This window comes from Cololabis saira, chromosome 23 (assembly GCF_033807715.1).
Source record: "Cololabis saira isolate AMF1-May2022 chromosome 23, fColSai1.1, whole genome shotgun sequence".
Classification (NCBI taxonomy): Eukaryota; Metazoa; Chordata; class Actinopteri; order Beloniformes; family Belonidae; genus Cololabis; species Cololabis saira.
The window spans coordinates 24,640,554-24,661,578 of record NC_084609.1 but is presented as its reverse complement, the minus strand read 5'-3'; the positions used below and the strand labels follow the sequence as shown (position 1 = coordinate 24,661,578).

The 21,025-nt window shown below is 42.2% G+C and overlaps 1 protein-coding gene across 1 annotated transcript in view; it reads left to right on the top strand.

Moving 5' to 3' along the window:
• The window catches only part of LOC133423829 (proton myo-inositol cotransporter), a 139,018-nt gene that overhangs the window by 109,436 nt on the left and 8,557 nt on the right, over window positions 1–21,025 (top strand). Inside the window, exons 5-6 of the mRNA XM_061714138.1 lie at window positions 11,688–11,851; window positions 11,930–12,050. Of these exons, the coding sequence (XP_061570122.1) occupies window positions 11,688–11,851; window positions 11,930–12,050 (285 nt within the window). The remainder of the gene's footprint in view (window positions 1–11,687; window positions 11,852–11,929; window positions 12,051–21,025) is intronic.

Sequence of the window (21,025 nt, the reverse complement as noted above, 5' to 3'; positions counted from 1 at the left end):
TCTTTATCGGGATAAATGCCAGAAATTATCGTGATAAATGTTTTAGTCCATACCGCCCATCCCTAACGGATAGTTTGTCCAGTTCTTTTTATACAGTCTGGTATCACCAGGAATGAACTAAAATGAGAAAAACCTGTGAATACAACTGGAAACAGAATGTTCTGAATTGATCACAAAACAAAGTTTCCCAGCTTGATTCATGAGTGTTACAAACTTATAATACTCCTTGGTATCCAGAGTGGAAAAACCAAGACTGCCTTCAGTTTTACTCCGTCTGGTGTTTTTTTTTTTTGTTTGTTTTTTTTTTTGTTTTTACTGCATATGTGTGGAAGCGCAGTGTGGAGTCGGTGCATCCTGTCTGAAGTGTATCCACTCGGGCTGAGCGCTTTCTGTTCCAGCACTAATGTGACGCAGCTCAGCGTTCATTTACATTCATTTGAAAAATAGGACACTTCCCAGGAGAACCTCCATCTCTCGCTGTCTCTCACACACAGACTTGTGTCTCTCTCTCCGTACCTTTTTCCTGTCTGTCCATTTGTTCTTGTTCTCACACCCACGTCTCCTCCTTCCGTTCATTTTTCTTCTCACCTTTCAGTCTTTTTCTCACTTCCTACTCTCTTTCGGTACAAGCCCCCCTCTGTTTCTCTGTTGCTCCAACACCTCGTCTCTGGCTCAGAGAAGCGGTCACTCTCGCACTTGTTTGCTTTCTCCGTCTCCGTACATCACTCAATTTACCGTTGATCTTGAAGTGGTTTGTTTTCTTTCTTTTCTTTTCTTCAGTGCTGTCAAGGATGCACACAGACGAGCGAATCTGTCCCTTGCCCAAGCATGATTGATTCCTCAGGTCTGGTTTCGATTCCTGGTCGCTGGCATAGTTGGATGAGGTGTGACTGGGAACAGTGTGATATGAGGACGGGGGGGGGCGTGTATGTAACATATGTGTGATGTTTAGATCCGACAGTTCCTCGTGACGATTTTTTTCACACCATAGTGGCATAATCCAGAAATTTGAAGATGCTTTAGGGCTGTTTGAGACGAGAAACACTCACAAAAGATCAACTCAGTGGAGTTTGCGTCATAGTTTTCTGCTGATTCACTGAGACCAAGCACACTTTGGGGGGCCACTTAATGGAATGACATGGTGACGTTTGTACAAGCTTGACTGGAGGCTTGAACAGTGTTTGTAGGTTAATGGGCAGCTTTCTTTCAGAGTGATTGTACTTAAAGCCAAACTTGACCAGGAGACCTTTTCTTTGTTTTCACATTATAACACATTTCAGTGTTTGTTCCACCCAATTTATTAGACGTTAAGGAGCGTAAACATTTGTCAAGGGCCAAAACGGCATGAACCAAGGCAATTTTGAGCTGGAACATAATACAGTATGTTTGCAGCAAAATGACAGGAAGTGTCAACCCTGCGGCCAGTTGAGTGATGTCAAAACAGACAAGATGTTCAGTGACAGTGTGAACAGCTTCTGCAGACAAACGAGGAATGTTTGTACCGGCATTTCGTTCCTGCCACTTTCTTATCTGTCTGTCCAAGCCGATGTCACGAAGCTTCTGTCAATAGACGTAAAAGGAGTTTATGACCTCATCAGTCCTGATGTGAAAAGGACGGAACAGAACATACTGTATTTTGTGGGGATACGGCACCTTTAAAATTCTTGCTGGGATCCTTCGTCCACTTTGACGGAGTCAGACAGACCGAACGCTCAGCAGCGGTCGTGTCTGACACCTCTCCCACCTTTGTCAAACCAGCATATTAAACTTAATCCTGCTGGGTATACAAGACAGCCGGGTGTCACGAAATGACCACAAAGTCTGGTTATAGAAGATGGGCCGATTTCTCTGGGTTGCCGCCCTTGCAATCGAACAGCGAGCTCACAGCTCAGTTATTCTTGCACTTACTGTTTTTTTTGTTAGTCTCTTGTCTTGTTTTTGTTGTACCAGTAGACATTTGGCATTCATGTCCATCTACAATATCACCTCAGGAAAGCAAGGGGCTTTCCTGAGGTGATATAGGTTACCCCTCAACGATACCGCCATTGCTGTTTTCACCACCGCCTAGTTTGCTAAGGACAGACTACATTACACAGTATCAGAGCAGCATTATAACTCCCACCTCCACGTGGATATTCCCAAATGCTGTTTGACTATAATTTTCCTGCTTTCATGGCTTTGTGGAGTCGATTTTGGAAGCTGGATCTCCTGGACGGGCAACAAATCACCTACGCCAGAGATATCCTGCTGCGTCTCGCACTACACTCCCACGACGCCGCGCTCAATGCAGATTCCCAGGAAACGTGCAACAAAACAGATGATTCATGTGCGCAGATACAGAGCTGCTTCAATCACTGAAACGTGGCTAAATGAAAACGATAGTGGCAAAGTGTTGCACATTGAGTGCTTTGGTTCACCGCTGAGACTCGATAGAGAGCGTACCGGCAAACAACATGGCAGTGTTTGTATGTATGTAAACAAATGCTGGTTCTCGATGATGGGCATCAGGGAGGAGCTATGCAACATAAACAGTGCAAATCTAGGAGTCTCTCTGTCCTTTCCACCTTCCTAGGGTGTTCCCATAGCTCTTCTTCATCCTAGTTTACATTCAAACCCTACAGAGGCCACTGAAGATATTAGATCATTGTAGGGACGATTTCCCCCGACTCCCCCAAGTTCATCTTAGGAGGCCTTAACCACTGCTCACTCTACAGGTCACTCAGAGGATACCAGTAGTAAGTCACCTGTACCACCTGCCAGGGGAGGACACTGGACAGGTGCAATGGATCAGTTCCTGGTGCCTACAGATCCATTGCGCTCCCCCCATTGGTTTTTCTGACCATGACACCGTCCTGCTGGCTCCTGCCTGAACCCCTGTCATCAACAGCGCACAGAAGGTCGTCAAAACATTTCCAAAGGGGAACCAAGACAGCATTGCGTGGCTGCAGGGCTGCTTTGAAACCACCGACTGGGAAATCCTTCTTTCCACCTCCAATACCATCAAACAGTTGGCTACAGTGTCTTCATACATCTGTGTGGGTAACATTATTCCTACTAAGAAGTTCACGATCTTTCCAAATGACCAGCCCTGGAATACTAAAGACCTCAAAGGAATTCTTAGAGTCTGAGAAGGACGTCAACAGGAAGGTTAAGCGAGCCATAAAGAAAGCCAAGCTGCAGTATTAAAAAGAAGGGTGAGGAGAAATTTGCCCATGAAGGCTTCCGCACAGCCTGGGAGGGGATCAAAAATATGTCTGCTGTGAAACTGCCACCTCTATGCACATGACCATCCAAATTACGGGTCACAGCCCTGCAGCTCTCCCCAACAAACTCAACTCCTTCTTCTCAAGGCTCAAGACAAATATCACCTCCCACCTCGAAGAAATTGTTTCCTCCCTAATGTCTGCAGGAACTGATCTTTCCTTTAGCATGGAGGTATTGAGAGCCCTCAAAAAGGCCAAGGCGAGCACAGCACCCGGCCCAAACAACATCAGCACTGTGCCAAGCAGCTGGGGGGCGTGTGTCAACGACTGTTTCAGAGATCAATGGACACCAGCATAGTCCCCCAGCTGTGGAAACACTCCACCGTTGTGTCCATCCCAAAGAAGACCTTGGTTAAACAAAGTTCACAAACATCTGGAAGGCCCCAACTCTCCAGCCAGATTCCTGTTTGCAGACTTTTCATCCACATTCAACACCTTGCAACCACACATTCTGGCAGAGGAACTTTCCTTCCACTTCCACCTGGATGACCAGCTCACTCTGGATTATCAACTTCCTGACCAACCAGACGCAGAGAGAAAGGGTCAGTAACACTTTCTCTGACCTCTTCTTCACCTCTGAGGACTCCCCGCAGGGCTGTGCTCTGTCACCTCCGCTGTTCGTCCTGTATATGGATGACTGCAGGACCAGCCACCCAGACTGCCACCTCGCGAAGTATGCAGACGACACAGTCCTTCTGTCACTGCTGACCGGCTCCATCACAGCCCAGGACTCTGTCAGTTTATGCAGTCATGTGAGTATGTTTCTAGGAAGTTGAACGTAGAGAAAACCAAGGCCATGGTGGGGACTTTCTCTAAAGTTGGAGTTGGTCTCTGGATCTGTCTGCACAATTAATCGGCAGGCTGTGGAGATGGTGAAGAAGTATAAATACTTGGGCACAATTTTTTAATGTACTCTAAAGTAGGGCTGGGCGATATATCGAGTATAGTCGATGTATCTCGGCTTCTACTCTGTGCGATGTACAAAATGACTATATTGTGAATATTCGAGTATACATTGTCACGCATTTGCTTTTTGCCGCGGGCATTAAATTACAGGCTTTTCTCACTCTCTCGTCTCGTCTCTCCTTCTCTGAGACATAAAACAAGCGCACCCACTTACAAACGTCAGTCACGTGCTGTCGTGCGTGCATTATCATAGGCCCACGACCAGCTGCCGATGTCGGTGCTGCTGTCCGGGACCGCCGTTGAGTTCCACCCTGCTTTAACTTTAACTTAACTTTAACTTAACTTTAACTTAACTTTAACTTTCGGCCTGTTTGCGCCGTGAGTTCATCTGCGCGGTTGCTACACGACTCTTTTCAAAGCAAACTGGGACGGTTTAGTAAAGACGGGAGGGGATATTTTCTCCTCGCACAACATGCACGGCTCTCCGGAGAGCCGAGGAGCCGCTCAGTGTGACACACGTCCGCGTGCAGCGCGCCGCCGAGCCTTTCTCTTCCAGAGCTGAGAAACTAGTTTCGTATGGTCGCGAAAATATGGTAGTCCGCAACAGCAGTACCCCCCAGGGAAACTGAACTGCTTTGGGGTCAGGAAATCCTCAGGATTTTTTATAACTCCATCATTGAGAGTCTTAACTTTTTCCATCACCTGCTGGTGTGATGTCAATCAGCCTGCAGTACAGAACCCGCCTGCAGAAAACCACGAGAACCTGTTCTGAAATCATTGGTCATTCTTGAGACCGTCAAGTTATAGTTCTTCAGCAAATATACAGTATTACATAACTGTTTGCCTAACAACCCAAACTATTCATACAACTAGTAGCTACAGAGCAGCAGTTAAAAGTTGTATTTATAACCAATCAAATTGGATGCCTTGTTTTTAACCACAACCTTAATCCATACAACCTCTCTCGGACCCTTAGGAAAGCGTTTAGCTAGGACAGATACAGCAATTTGTAGCTAAATGTCTTAAACATGCCGTGTACTCCCAACCGGCGTCCAAGAGAGTCCAGACGTGTCAGTAGATGTCAGCCATGACTCGTGTGTTCTCATCACCATTAGATAAAAGCTGAGGAGGGAAGAGAGCGATCGAATGCCCGAAGAAGATAGCGCCGATCAATACCACGTCAGTCATCTGTTGTCCTTTTGATTTAGTTTGATGAGAAACTGCATTTAGTCACGCGCTGGTTTGGGTATTTTATCTCTAATTCTGTTTCCAGATGAAAAGCTGCACTTCTTGAAAACACAGGTGTTTTTCAGGCCTTGTGAATTTGATTAATTATACCTTAAGTAGCTATCATGTATAAATAAGTGGTCTGCAGGGTAACGACAATACAAACTCTTAAATGGTAGCTTGAGAGTGATTCTGTGAGTTTGTTTTTTTAGATATTTTTTCTCCTTTCTGTTCCTCACACTTTTTTCTTTGTTTTTCATCTGTTATTCCGAGTTGGTGTAAGAGGTTTGGATGTGAAGCTTGACACGAGCGAGGAAAATAAAGGGTTAGGGGGGTCAAAGATGGGGTCAGATCACACCTTCCCTCTATTGTGTTTGTGTACGTGTCTGTCTGTCTGTCTTACTGTCTGTAAATCTATGCAAGAGCTTGTGTGAATGTCTTTGGTATCAATTGTTACAGTGTGTGATTTCACATTAGTGTGCAGGACCTGATTAAATTAAAATGAAGAATCATTTCAATGATTAAACTGAAAAAAATAAAGATAAGGAAAGCTTTTATTTGGATGTCAGTGGGGGAATTATACAGATATGTGCTAAATTAATTTCTGTGCTAAATTAATGTCTGCATAATAAATACAAATTGTAGCATCAAATTTGGGAAATTAAGCTCATGTGCTTGCGCTGAATTTAAAAGCACGTATTGATTAATAATTTGCTAAGTTTTTACTTCTTCATACTTTCAGTGTAGTATATATTTATTCCACAATAACAGCAGATCCATCTTCCTCAAAGGATTATTGGCTCTCAATAAGAAGCAGAGGAATAAAGTGAAACAGTTTTTTTGATTGGGTAAGAGCTTTGATTGGGATGTATTGATGAGGAAAGTCCATCTCACCACAAATACATGTTTTTAATTGACATTGTAATGTGTGGATGGTGATAATGAATGTTTAGGATTTTGCCTTTAAACACCAACACAATGAATTTGAAATAAGACAATCAATGATATGATCAAAGGTTGGACTTTCAACTTTGATTTAATAGTGGAGCAGATTATGACCCGGATCGTTCAGTTGCGGATACAAGCATGAAAATTGGTACACATACTCGTCAAACCCCACTCTATTCAAAAGTACCGCGTGCCACGCAAAATTTTAAGGGGACGGCCCCTAAAATCCAAGATGTCCGCCCATAAATGTGGTTTTTCCTTTATAACTCGAGATCCATCGATTTTAAGCCCCATAAATATATTGAATGTGATTATAAATGTGGGCATTGCGGAAATTTTGGTACCAAGTACATGCCTGTATCTATTACGGTTCTTGTAATACAGCATATAGCATATAGGTACTTTTACAGACTCGGGAGCAGGGCCGGATTTAGCCTGGCTGACTAGGTCCCCAAGTCCCCAAAACGCATAGAAAAAGATGCTCTATGCTGTCATAATTTCATCTTATATCCATATTTTATATTTCTTATTGGTTTTATATGTTGGATGCCCTACCTGACACTACCCTCTGCATTTACCCGGGCTTGGGACATGGAATAGACATGGGATATCCTTCCATTGTTATGCCGATGACACGCAACTCTACATAAGAACTGCCCCCCCCTCCCTCTGCAGCCCTGTCATCTCTCACCATCTGTCTTGAGGAGATAAAGGCATGGATGAGTAACAATTGAACAGCAACAAAATTGAAGCTCTCCTTCTTGGCACACAACATCAGATCCAGTCTTCACCCATATCTCATGTCACAAATCTGGGGTTGTGATTTTACCCCCCTCACTTTCAACAACCACATACAACAACTGTGCAAACCTTCATTCCACCACCTCCAGAACATCTCCAAACTCCGCCCCACTCTAACCCTACAACATGCTGAGAAACTGGTACATGCCTCTATCTCCTCAATGCTGGACTACTGCAACGGACTCTTTTTCGGGATCCCTGGCAAGAACATCCAGAGGTTGTTCACATTCATGTGTACATTCAGAACAGCGCTGCCAGGGCCCTGAGGAGAGTCCGTAAATATGAACACATAACCCCCATTCATCACAAACTGCACTGGCTCCCTGTCTCTTCCCGGGTCAACTACAAAATCCTGCTACTCACCCATAAATGCATCGAGGGACACGCACCACCATACCTTCAAGACCTCATCACTCCACAAACCTCTACCCGTTCCCACAGAGCTACAGGCAGCCTGCTCCTCTGAGTCCCAAAAACAAGAGTCTGCACCATGGGGGGGCGAGCCTTCTGCTCATCAGCACCATGATTTTGGCTTGGGTTTTGGCACCAGGTTTCTGGCTTGATTTGTAGCTGTCAATGACATGGAGCCAAGGCCAGCGCTGATCTTTTCCCTTTCATTTTTAGGGCCAAAAATTATCATGATTTCTGCATTTAGCTGGAAAAAAATTCTGGCACATTCCCTCATTGATTTGGTGAATACAGTTACTCAATGAGAGTAGGGGACTGTAGTCATTGTTACTCAATGAGATCAGGGGACTGTAGTCATGTGGTGACACTGAAATATAGAGCTGTGTGTCATCTGCATAAGTATGGTAGGAAATGTTGTGATGTTCCATAATCTGAGCTAGGGGTAGCATATAGATGTTAAATAGAAGCGGTCCGAGAATGGACCCTTGAGGAACCCCACATGTTATCTTAGTTCTCTCAGACTCATGGTTCCCAATTGACACAAAAAAGGCCCTATCTTGCAAGTAAGATTTAAACCATTGAAGCACAGTGCTGGTAAGTCCCACCCACTTTTCCAATCTGCTGAGAAGAATGTTATGATCAACTGTGTCGAATGCAGCACTCAGATCCAGTAATACCAGAACAGAGGATTTGCATGCATCATTATTAGAATTAGAATTAGAATGTCTTTATTGTCATTTGTATAGGTACAACGAAATTGGATGCTATCTTTAAGGTGCATGGTTTTAAAAAAAAATAGATATATTAAAAACCCATACATAAACAAGGATAATAATGCATTAGTATATCTAGATTAGCTGACACTGAACCCCATGCTGAGTTACACAGCAGTGATGCCACCAGTGTGCCCTGGTTGTGTGCTGACATTCACTCTAAATTCTGCAATGGCCCCATTGGATGCATAGAACAAAAACATGCATGCCAAAAAAATGTTTCGTAGTTGCTAAAATGATTATTTCAAGTTCATGGCAGCCATCTTGAACACTGGACTTAGAATTTTATAATCCTACTTAAAACCCAACTTTAATAACCCTACTTAAAAAGGTTAGGAAAAAAACATTTTCATATTAGCCTACAATATTCACTGAACAACAATCAATGTTCAAATGTCTATTTCTCCCGCGAGTCTGTAAAAGTACCTATATGCTATATGCTGTATTACGAGAACCGTAGTAGATACAGACATGTATTTGGTACCAAAATGTCCGCAATGCCCAAATTTATAGTCGCACTCAATATATTTATGGGGCTTAAAATCGCTGCATTTCGAGTTATAAAGGAAAAACCACATTTCTGGGCGGACATCTTGGATTTTGGAGGCCGTCCCCTTTGAATTTTGCGTGGCACGCGGTACTTTTGAATAGAGTGGGGTTCGAAGAGTATGTGTACCAATTTTCATGCTTGTATCCGCAACTGAACGATCCTTGCTATTTTTGGCCTTAATCTGCTCCACTATTAAGAGGTTTCAGAAACAGTATTTACCATTTAAGAGCTACAGCTAAATGAAGCAAAGCTCCGCATACAAAAACGTGTGTCAAACACGGAGGAGGCAGTATTATGGAAATGGACCTGGCTCATTGTTGTTTATTGATGACGTGACTGCTGACATGAAGTCTGAGAGGTATAGAGCTATACTCACTTCTCACATTTAGCCAAACACTACAGGAATTATGGTTCTTTATAGTTCAGATCAATAGGAAGGTTTTTGTAACGGTCACCACCGCGCATCGTCGTGTTTCACATCTTCATTTGGCATGAAATTTACATCAAATGTCTTCACGCAACTCTCCACATGTATCTGGGCTTGGGACTGGCACTGTGAGAGCACTGGTTTGTGAATCTGTGGCAGTGGTGGTTGCCTCCTCACAGCGCAGATGGACAGTGACCCTAAACATACTGCAAAAAGCAGCATGAGACATTTTTAAAGGCAAAGAACTGATTTATCTTGATGTCCACACACTCCAGACTTCAGTCATTGACAGCAAATAAGATGAAAGTATAAAACAACATGATACGTATACGTCTTTCAAGTTGTCCCCCCTTTACTCGCACTACGATCAGTCCTGTCCTACAGTAACACCCTCACACCTCCACCAGCAGCATAGTCTACGCAGAGGACGGGTAATCGCCGTTATCAGAAATTAAACAGATTCAAGTTTGCTCCTCAGGGGCTTTTTAAGCCTGAAAGGCACCAACATGACATTTCTGAGAGGCTTTTAACATTTAACAGAAGCTGCAGATCTTGTGGTCAGAAAAAAACGGTCAGTTGGCTTCTGCTGGTTGTTATTAGCAGTTTTTTGTTTGTTTTTTGTGCATATGAGAGTGCATGTGCTGTAATCAGTGAGATGCAGGAGTAGAGATGAGCACAGCAGGCTGCACTGCTGAGAACAAAAATAGAGCTTTTATTCCCGCTGCTAGTCCAAAACCTACTTGTTTGTTCTCTCTGTGTGTGCGTGTTTATCTGCATACTGTGTGTGTTTGTCTGCATACTGTGTGTGTGTGTCTCCTCAGACGGTGCATTTGCTCTAAATTTACCAAAGACTGATAAAGTCGTGCATAACTTGTACGCTGAGGGGGTGCAGGTAAAGCTTTCAAACCAGAGGTTCACAGCGTCCGTCTGTTCATGTGCCATCTGACCGGACAACCGTGGTAGAGGAGCACGTCTTTGTTTTGTGAAAGAGTCAGAGATAAAGAACAAGAGCATGGAGATGGGGGCATGCGAGAGAGATAATGATGCTTTTAAAGAGACAAAAAGCAGAATGTTAATTCAAAAATGCCTGTAGGGACAAAAGGAGGCGGACAATGGAGAGATTTTCTTTGGGATTTTTTCTTTAATGAGTCGTTTTTTTCTCCTTTTTGTAGTCTCAACAATGAGACCAATACAGTTTTTAGACTCCTTGCAGGAATATACATGTTTCTATCTTCTGTCTTGGTTACATGGCAGAATTGGAGTAGGAGATGAAGCCATATGAAGGTTGAGAGCCTTGTTGATGATGATTGGAGGTAATCTACCCACATGGAGCATCACCGTGTTAGAGTTGCACGTATAATTATTGCACTGCATCAGGAAGAGTTTCAGAAAGTGAGGAGGGGTTATTTATAGCTGATTGCTTATTCTCCACATGAGAGCATTGAACTGAAGTATCAACGCTGGGATTGATGGATGAGATGTTCGCTCTCAAGAGAATGGGTTATAACAAGATGGTCTAGACCGGGGGTCGGCAACCGGCGGCTCTAGAGCCGCATGCAGCTCTTTAGCGCCGCCCTAGTGGCTCCTGGAGCTTTTTCAAAAATGTTTGACCTTTTTTTCTTCTTTTTGTTCTCTTTTTTCTCTTTTTTTCCTTTTTTTCTCTTTTTTCTTTCCTTTTTCTCTCTTTTTTTCTTCCTTTTTAATCTCGACAATTCGACTTTTTTCTCGAGATTGTACCGGTACTTCAATATTAATCTCGACATTTCGACTTTTTTCTCAATATTTCGACTTTTTTCTCGACATTTCGACTTTTTTCTCAAGATTGTACTTCAACATTAATCTCGACATTTCGACTTTTTTCTCAATATTTCGACTTTTTTCTCGACATTTTGACTTTTTTCTCAACATTTCGACTTTTTTCTCGAGATTGTACTTCAACATTAATCTCGACATTTTGACTTTTTTCTCGACATTTCAACTTTTTCCTCGACATTTCAACTTTTTTCTCGACATTTCGTCTTTCGCCATTTACCTTCATTCTAAGGCTGATACAAGACTTTTCATTTTTTGCGGCTCCAGACATATTCGTTTTTTGTGTTTTTGGTCCAATATGGCTCTTTCAACATTTTGGGTTGCCGACCCCTGGTCTGGACGATGTCCAGAAACTTTCCATGTGGAGTGAACCAGTTGGACCCACTAACATGGCAACATCGTGCCTCCAACAGCAGGTCAACCAATTTTTTGTGCTCAAAGTACACAACAAAGAGCCTGAGGTGTTCATTTGGTCTCTCCTGATACCAGCCTGATGGGATCTGATGGCATCTGTAGGTAAACCTTTTTTGGCACGTTCCACTGATGTTTTTCCCTGTCTCTGTATGACGTAGGTACTACAGCGCCACCATCCTGCAGATGTCGGGAGTGCGGGACAACAGGATGGCGATCTGGCTGGCGGGACTCGCCGCACTCACCAACTTCCTGTTCACCCTCCTGGGTGTGTGGCTGGTGGAAAGGGTGGGGCGTCGGAAGCTCACGCTGGGCAGTATCCTGGGTAAGACACCAGACGAAGATGCCTCAAAATGTCCAGACTATGAGGAAATACTAATGCTCAGTTTCTGTTTTCCAACAGGTACGTGTCTGAGTTTGAGCCTGTTGGCCGTGGGTTTTCTGATGTCGGCCCAGCACAGTCCTCCTGTCACCTACCATCCCTTGGACCCGGTCATAACCAACTCTACATGCTCCAAATACCAGTGAGCAAACACACACAACTCACTTCTGCTGGAAAACTGGCTCCCCAGCTTGAAAACAACAACTCTCTTTCCACCCTTTTAACTTCCCCTATAATTAAGCATAATCAATGATTAGAAGGTAGTTACAGCATAATTATCCCCCATTTCCCCAATTTAGGTATAAATTAGGGCTGATATAATAGGATGTAGGAAATGGATGTGAGTGTGGTTCCTACAGCCCTGAAATGATCCCCACTCCATCCCAAATAAACGAAGGGAAAGCTTCAGGATTTAGAGTGTATCAGTATTCAGATGTCAGCTGAGGATTTAAAAGGGTGATTATTTGTGAGATGATAGTTTGTAAAACGTATAATAAGTGAAATAGCAGGCAACACCTTGGTATGTTCCTAATCATGCACTTGTACCCTTACACTTACTATTTTGAGGGTAAAAGTACATTTACATTGACAATCCAATTATAATATATTGTTATGTTTTTGCTCAAAAAGATTACGGTGGTCCATCTTTGCCCATAGCAGTGCAACGTGATTCTCTATAACTCGTGAAAGCAGATTAGAAGCATGACGAGGGAAACTGGGTTTATTAGTGCGAAGGCCCTATTGTATCTGTAGGAATTTTTTTTCTCTCTCTCTTTTCTGACGAAGTGAGGGCCTTTTTTCCCCCCTAAACGTGCCCCAAAAGTCACCAAATTTTGCACGCAAGCCAGGCCTGGCGAAAAATTTGATATTTAATGGTTTGCATTAATGTCAAATCAAACTTTATTTACATAGCACTTTTCATACAATAGTAACGCAAAGTGCTTTACACAATAAAATCAACATTTAACATAGAAAAACTCACACACTCATGGTTAAAAAAAACACATTTGGTCATTTTCACACACATCCTCACATTAATACCAACACAGCACACAGATGAGGACCGTAGTGGTGGAACGAGGTCTCACTAAAAGGTTTTGTTTAGGAACAATGAAAAGGCCGGTACCAGAGGAGCTCAGGGTCCGCGAGGGCTCATAATTTAAAAGAGGATCAGATAAATAAGAAGGCCCGAGACCATTAAGACATTTATGAACTAATAAAAGAACAGAGAAACAATTAAGAAACAAAAGCAAAGGACAGTTAGAAAAAAAAGACAAAGAACAAAACACAAAGAAAGGAATCCAATTCAATGGCAAAACCTAGCAAGAGCCTAAACTGTGCATGTAAATGTACTTAGTGTGCTGGAGTGTACTTCCTTTTGAAATGTAACCAGTGGTAAAATAAGCAATTCCACCTTGGACTTGCAGTGAAAATATCATGAGAAATGGACATTAAAGGGAAAGTTCGGTTTTTTACAACCTGGACATTATTTCTGGCATTTTTTATGGTCGTATACTCACCCAGGCAAGTTTGGTGTCATTTGGAGTCCTTCGGAAGATATTAGGAGTTTTTTGCGAGCCGCTTCTCCATATAACGGTAGCGCCATATAACGATGCAGTGTCTAAATAAGACATGATTGCCGCGAAACTCGTTCTTTTATTTTATGAATCACTAGATCTGCTTCCAGGACCTGTTGTCTTCATCCGGGGCTGTGTGTGTAACAAATAAATCAGTTTGTAAACAAGACCTCTGAACTCATGACGTCATCTCTGTGCGCGCACTCTGTCCTCCGTTCAGTGAGCTCTTCAGCCGTATACTCTGGCTCAAAACGGTAAGGACGTCCATCATATTCAAAGTCGTCGTCCACAACCGCAGAATTTGACAAATATTCAGACATGTTTCAGATAACTAACAGTAAACTAACAGTAGCGAACTCCAGCTGTACACGGAGCTGTGTCTGGGATGCGCGCACAGAGATGATGTCATGAGTTCAGAGTAACCAGCGAAGTCCTTTAATTTAATCATAGCGCTGCAATGCAGAAATCCCCCAAAAAAGCAATAACAAAAGAATACAGCAACAAAAAAAAAAGCAAACAGGGTTCAAAGACAACACAATATATACTCACAGGAGCTGACGAGATACAGGTGCAAAAAATCAAGGAGATGAGGTCAAGTAAAGTGACATGGAATACAAAACAAAGTTAAGTTAAGGAAGTTAACAGAGAAAAGAGGCAACAGTAACCCCCCCTCCCTATTGTGTGAAAGACAAGATATGAGTCTGCACTAACTGTACTCTTAAAGAATCTCAAAGACTGGCGAAGACTAATATTTCCATCACAAATCTCACAGGACGAGTTATGGAGGTACAGAGAGTTACAGTACGTTCATTAAAAGAAAAACCACTGTTCAATAGAAACACCGACACAGTGGTACCTTCATCGCAAATTTAGAGTTTCGCTTTTCTTTTTTGAAAAAGTGTACTGGGAATGTGACTAGTGACAGTGTTCCTTGTGTTAAAAGTTGAAATAAATACTCCAACTGAAACTGTAACCCCTTTATTGAAATATTAATTTCCATGCTGGAGATGGAGGGTTTGCAACATGTGGTGAGAACGTGTACACTTTTATATTAGAACCAGCTTGAGTCATTAAATTGAAGCCACACATGTCCTTGTATTTCCTCAGGGGCTCATTTATCAAGTGTTTACTTTAGAAATGTATTTGTTGTGTTTATCATGATCAATATTCATCATTCATATCTAAAGTTGGCTAGAATTCGCGTCATTGTGTCTATTAGCAAAACACACGCACACACACACACACACACACACAGTGAGCCTGAGTGTCTCCAGCAGACATTAGATGCCTCTATCTTCCAATTTGCTCTCACTTACACAGACCCAAGATAAAACTCCTGTGTAATCATGCTCTTTCATCATAACGCCAAGCAACGCCTAATGGACTCGCCGACCAGCTCTTACTCTCTGTACGCGCACAAACAGGGGCTACTTTGAAGAGATGAGTGCTTTAACCACACCGGGATGACTTCGCTGTGTTCCCTCACATGTCCTCACTGGCCACCGCTCACTGGCCCTCATGCTCTTTGTGGATTTCACATCCAATTTGCAGCTGCAAGAGACAGTTTGTCCACTCGTCGGGATTACTGCATCAGCTTCTCATCCCAATTACAATTATGGAGAATTACAGTCTGACTAAACGAGAAACGAAAAAAACCCTATAAGAAGAGACAGGAGAAGATCTGGATGTGGAAATGAAGCCCTGAGCATCACCGGCAGAAACATCCAACTGGGAAGTATGGTGGAAGGAATACCGTGCTTTTGTTCTGCTTTGCTTCACCTCTTTGTACGGTCCCCCCTGCAATTATTGTGTTGATAATGATAAAAATAAAATACATTAAACACTGAATAGTTAGAAACGTTAGAGCAGCGGTCAATCATTCTTAAAGGGGACCTATTATGAAAAACACGTTTTTTCTTGCTTTACAGTTTTTCTTGATCGTTTTGGCCCATTTTTCCTTTTTTTTTTTTTTTTTTTTTTTTTTATTGATCTTTTTAGAAAAGAAAACAACATACAATGACAACATGGACACAAATACTCAAAAATATGAATTATGCATTATACATTGTCCTTTTTTTTTTTTTTTTTTATAAACACACAGAACTAAGAACAGAGTCTCTGTAGAGTTAAATAAAAAAAAATAAACAGATGAGCAACAAATGAACAATGGAGGAGAGTATGGATGAGCAAATGCGGCATACAAAACCAAATGCAGTGATAAATGCAAATGCCCATCACTAATATCCCATTAATTGGAAATAATAATAATAAAAAGCAAGCAGCATAAAATGCAGCATAAATAACAATAATCAAAACAAATAAATAAATGAAAGAAATGAAAAGAAAATGAAGGTAAGGGGGAGGGATCAGTCGGTGGGTAGAGTCTTCAATGAGTTAAAATAATCTACGAAAGATTGCCATTTACGAACAAATTTAAAAGATGTTGCCTTTTACTGAATATCTCACCTTTTCAGATTTTAGAAAAAACATAACATCACTAAGCCAAAGAGCAATAGACGGAGACTTGGGGGATTTCCATGAGAGTAGGATACGACGTCTAGCTAGAAGAGATGTGAAAGCCAATACTTCTGACTGTACGGGGCTGATATGTGAGGAGTCAACCGAAAGTCCGAATATTGCTATGAGGGGGGTCATAACAACATTTTTCACCAGAACTTTAGACATGATCACAGAATAGTCACTCCAAAATTTCTGTAATCTAGGACAGGAGAAAAACATGTGACTTAAATTGCAGGGAGAGCCCTGGCATCTGTCGCATAAGTCTGCAACATTGGGATATATTTCGGATAATCGGGATTTTGATAGGTGGGCTCTATGCAGAACCTTGAATTGAATAAGTTCAAGTCTAGCGCAAGGCGTGCTAGATCGTATGCTACGGATAGCTTTATCCCACAGCTCCCCTGTGAAGTCCAGGCCCAACTCCCGTCCCCAACCCTCCCGAGCTTTATCTACAGAATGACCATCAAATGTCATACACAGTGCATATATCCTAGATATGAGAGACTTTTGACTAAGTTTCATTGTTAGAAGATCATCCCACGGTTGGTTAGCAGGAAGGGAAGGGAAGCATGGAAACAGAGCAGAGGCACAGTGTCGAAGCTGGAAGTAGCGAAACAGATGGGAGGCAGGCAAATTGAACTTTGACCTCAGATCTGAAAATGTGGAAAAGATCCCATCCTTATACAGATCCCTGAAGTGCTTAATGCCCCGGCTGTGCCAAATCATAAAAGTGGTGTCTATTAGTGATGGAGGGAACAGATGATTCTTAGTAACAGGTGTATAGGCTGATGGAGAAGCAAATTTAAAATGGCGCCTAAACTGTGACCAAATCTTAAGGGAGGAAAGCACCACAGGGCTATTTGTGAACTTAGAGGGATTCAATGGTAAAGAGGAGGAGAGTAGGGCCGTTACAGAGGATGAAGAGAGTGACTGAGCCTCCAATCTGCACCATAATAACTCAGGAGACTGAAGCCAGTAAATTAGTTTGTGAATATGCGCTGACCAATAGTAAAGCAAAAAGTTTGGTAGTGCTAGACCCCCATTAAATTTAAATTTTTGGAGAAGCGAATACCTCACTCTGGGTGTCTTACCGGCCCATAAAAAGTTGGAAACAATTTGGTCAAGTGATTTAAAAAAAGATTTTGGTAGAAATAAAGGAGTGCATTGGAACAAAAAAAGAAATTTAGGCAATACAGTCATCTTCACTGTGTTAACTCTTCCTATTAGCGACAATGGTAGGGAGTTCCACCTCTGTAAGTCCGCCTTCACTCGAGTTACCAGTGAGGAAAAATTAGCGGTGAAAAGAGAGGGCAGAGTGCGGGTCACATTAATCCCTAAGTATCTAAAGCCCGACGGGCTGAGTTTAAAGGGGATATCAGATTGTTTGAGTAGTAAAGCAGAAGTGTTTATGGGGAAGCATTCACACTTGTGAAGATTGACCTTATAGCCGGAGAAGGATCCATAATTCTTCAACAGAGATAATATTGGTGCAATGCTGGTTAAAGGGTCAGATACATATAAAAGGAGGTCGTCTGCATAAAGTGACAATTTGAGTTCCACATTGGACCTAGAGATTCCGCGAAATAAAGGAAGAGTTCTTAAAGCAATTGAAAGTGGTTCGACGGATAGAGCGAAAAGCAAAGGGGAGAGAGGGCAGCCCTGTCTCGTGCCACGTGATAATGTAAAATAAGTGGAGTAGTTGTCATTGGTGTGAATGCTGGCCTGAGGGGAAGTGTAAAGAAGTCTAATCCAAGATATAAACCTGTGTCCAAATCCGAATTTATGAAGTGTTGCAAAAAGATAGTTAAATTCGACACGATCAAACGCTTTTTCAGCATCAATCGCGATAACAACTTCAGGAAGTGGGGAAGAATCTTTAGAGAAAATCACATTTAGGAGTGTACGAACATTATAAAAGAGCTGGCGTCCCTTGATGAAACCATTCTGCTCCTCAGATATGATGCTAGGAAGGATCTTATCAAGACGAATTGCTAGTGCTTTTGCTAAAATTTTGACATCCACATTCAGTAAAGACAAGGGCCTGTAAGAAGTGCATGATTCAGGGTCTTTGTCCTTCTTCAAAAGGAGGGCAATGGACGCCTGCATTAAAGAAGGAGGCAATGAGCCATGATCAAGGGACTCATTGTACATTGAGAGTAGAAGGGGGGCTAATTTGTCTTTTAATTTTTTGAAAAACTCAGCGCCGAACCCATCCGGACCAGGGGCCTTGTTGCTTTGCGTAGCTTCAATGGCGGCAGCAATTTCTTGCAAGCTAAAAGGAGCATCGAGGCCATTAGCCACATCCAAATTGATAGTAGGAACAGTGATACTTTCAAGAAAGGAGGTCATTTCTGCTGTGTCAAGTGGAGATTCTGATTCATATAGAGAGGAGTAGTATGACTTAAAAATTGTGTTGATGGCGACTGGATCGGTGGTAAGTGTGCCAGTAGAATCTCTAATGCTGGGAATCAGTCTCGACGTTGCTTGCCTTTTTAATTGATGAGCCAATAACCTGCTTGGTTTATCGCCGTGTTCATAATAGTTGGCATGAGCGCGTAATAGGAGCCGTTCAGAATCGGCTGTCGCTATAAGATCGAATTTTGACTGCAAATCAAGCCGTTGTTTCAGTAAATTCGGACTTGGGTTAACTGAATTAAGTCTGTCTATGTCCTGAATTTTAGATGTGAGCTCCTGTAATTTAGCCCTGCGGATTTTACTGGCATATGCTGAATAAGAGATAATCTGTCCTCGCAAATATGCTTTGAGTGATTCCCATACTAGCGAAAAACTGGTAGAATCTGTTTTGTTTAATGCAATGAAATCATCTATTGAAGCAGATATAGAAACATTAAATGCATCGTCGGATAAAAGCAATGGATTAAACCTCCAGGGAGAAGAAAAACGGGGGCGCTCAGACAATGTTATATTCAAAGTTAGAGGGGCGTGATCTGAAATAACAATTGGGTGGTATATGACAGAAGTAACTTTGGAAAGAAGAGAGCCATCAACAAAAAAATAGTCAATACGTGAATATGACTGATGTACTTGTGAAAAAAAAGAAAATTCCTTATCTCCAGGATGTGAGAACCTCCACGGATCAACAAGCCCGTTCTTGACTGTAAAATCGGTAATAGATTTTGACATAGAGGATTGAGTCAAAGTACGAGGATTCGAGCGGTCCAAAGAAGGATTAATAACACAATTCAGATCACCGCCCAGAATTGTAATATGCGTATTTAAGAAAGGGAGGTTGCCAAACAGCCTATCTGTAAAATTGGGGTCATCAAAATTAGGGGCATATATATTCACCAACAATACAGGGTTACAGTATAGAGTGCCCGCCACAATAAGATATCTACCATTCTTATCGGATATTGTCCTGGAGACGGAGAAATTAACTCTTCTGTTGATCAAAATTGCTACTCCTCTAGACTTAGAATCAAAATTTGAATGAAAAATATCACCCACCCAAGCACGTTTGAGTCTAAAATGATCTTTATTTCGCAAATGAGTTTCCTGAAGGAAAGCTATGTCAGTGTCCAAGCGTTTCAAATGTGAAAAAATCTTTGATCGCTTAATTGGATTATTCACACCTCTAACATTCCAGCTAGTGAATCTGATGGTTGATCCAGTATCAGGCTTGTGCAGATTACGATCGTTCATATGGGCATTCTTTGAGAGAAAATAAGACAGACTCACCCACCACAAGAAGAAATATAAGAAAAAGGGGTAAAAAGGAAAACCAAAACAAACAAAACTCGGGAGTATATACATACCTACAGAGACATAATCCGAAAGCCAACAACCCATAACTCCCGCCCACCCACCCGTCGCACATTTGATGATCCCATCCCCAAACGATGGAAACAGCCGTGCAGGCTTCAACGGAAGCCATTCTCAAAAAAGAAATGCTTTCGACTATAAAGCTAAATACAAAAACAAAAACAAAGTCAGCTCCTGCAGAGTTAAAACCTTAAAAAAATAAAAATAAAATATCAGGCATATAAGACCAACAGTCTGAGCCATTCTGACAATCGCTGTCTTGTCAGGGTAACAACAAACATTAATTAAATTAAGTAGATCTTTGGCCTGTAGAACAATGATATATACATATATGCACTCGCACACCCACACAGACACGCACACACATACACACAAATTAAACAATAGACAGGGGTGTGTGCATATTTCTAATCAAGGCATCATACCAGAGAAATGATTAGGCCTTCAATTTTAAACGGTGCTGTTCCCATTGAAAGATAGAAAGAAAAAAAAAAAAAAAAAATTAAGACATAAAGTCCTGTTTTATGAATTGACTCACTCACTCACCCACCCAGGGCCAGAGTCCCGCATGGACAGCATGCTGGATAAATCAAAAAAAAAAAAAAAAAAAAAAAAAAATTTAATTAAGACATAAAGTCCCGTTTTATGAATTGACTCACTCACTCACCCACCCAGGGCCAGAGTCCCGCATGGACAGCATGCTGGATAAATCAAAAAAAAAATAATAAATAAATAAATAAAAAAAAAATAAAAAAATAAAAAAAAATTAATTAAGACATAAAGTCCCGTTTTATGAATTGACTCACTCACTCACCCAGGGCCAGAGTCCCGCATGGACAGCAAGCTGGATAAATCGTCCCAGAAAACTAGCTGGTAGTCACTTTTTTTATTTTCTTGATGAATGCCAAGGCTTCATCTGGCGCCGTGAAGTCACGTTGTTGGCCGTTATGAGTTACACGCAGCCGGGCGGGGTACAGCAATCCATACCGGACTCCTTCAATCTCCCGCAGCTGACGGCGCACCTCATTAAAGGCAGCGCGCGCCCGCGCTGTCTTGGCGGTGTGGTCCGGGAAGACGGAGATGGTCATATTCCGAACCGTTATCCGCTGCCGCTCTCTCGCCTTTCTGAGGATGTCAGCGCAGTCCGTGTAATAATGGAGCCTGGCCACTATTGCGCGGGGCCGGGCACCGGGCTGGGGCCTCGGCATGAGGGTGCGGTGGGCTCTGTCCACCACCG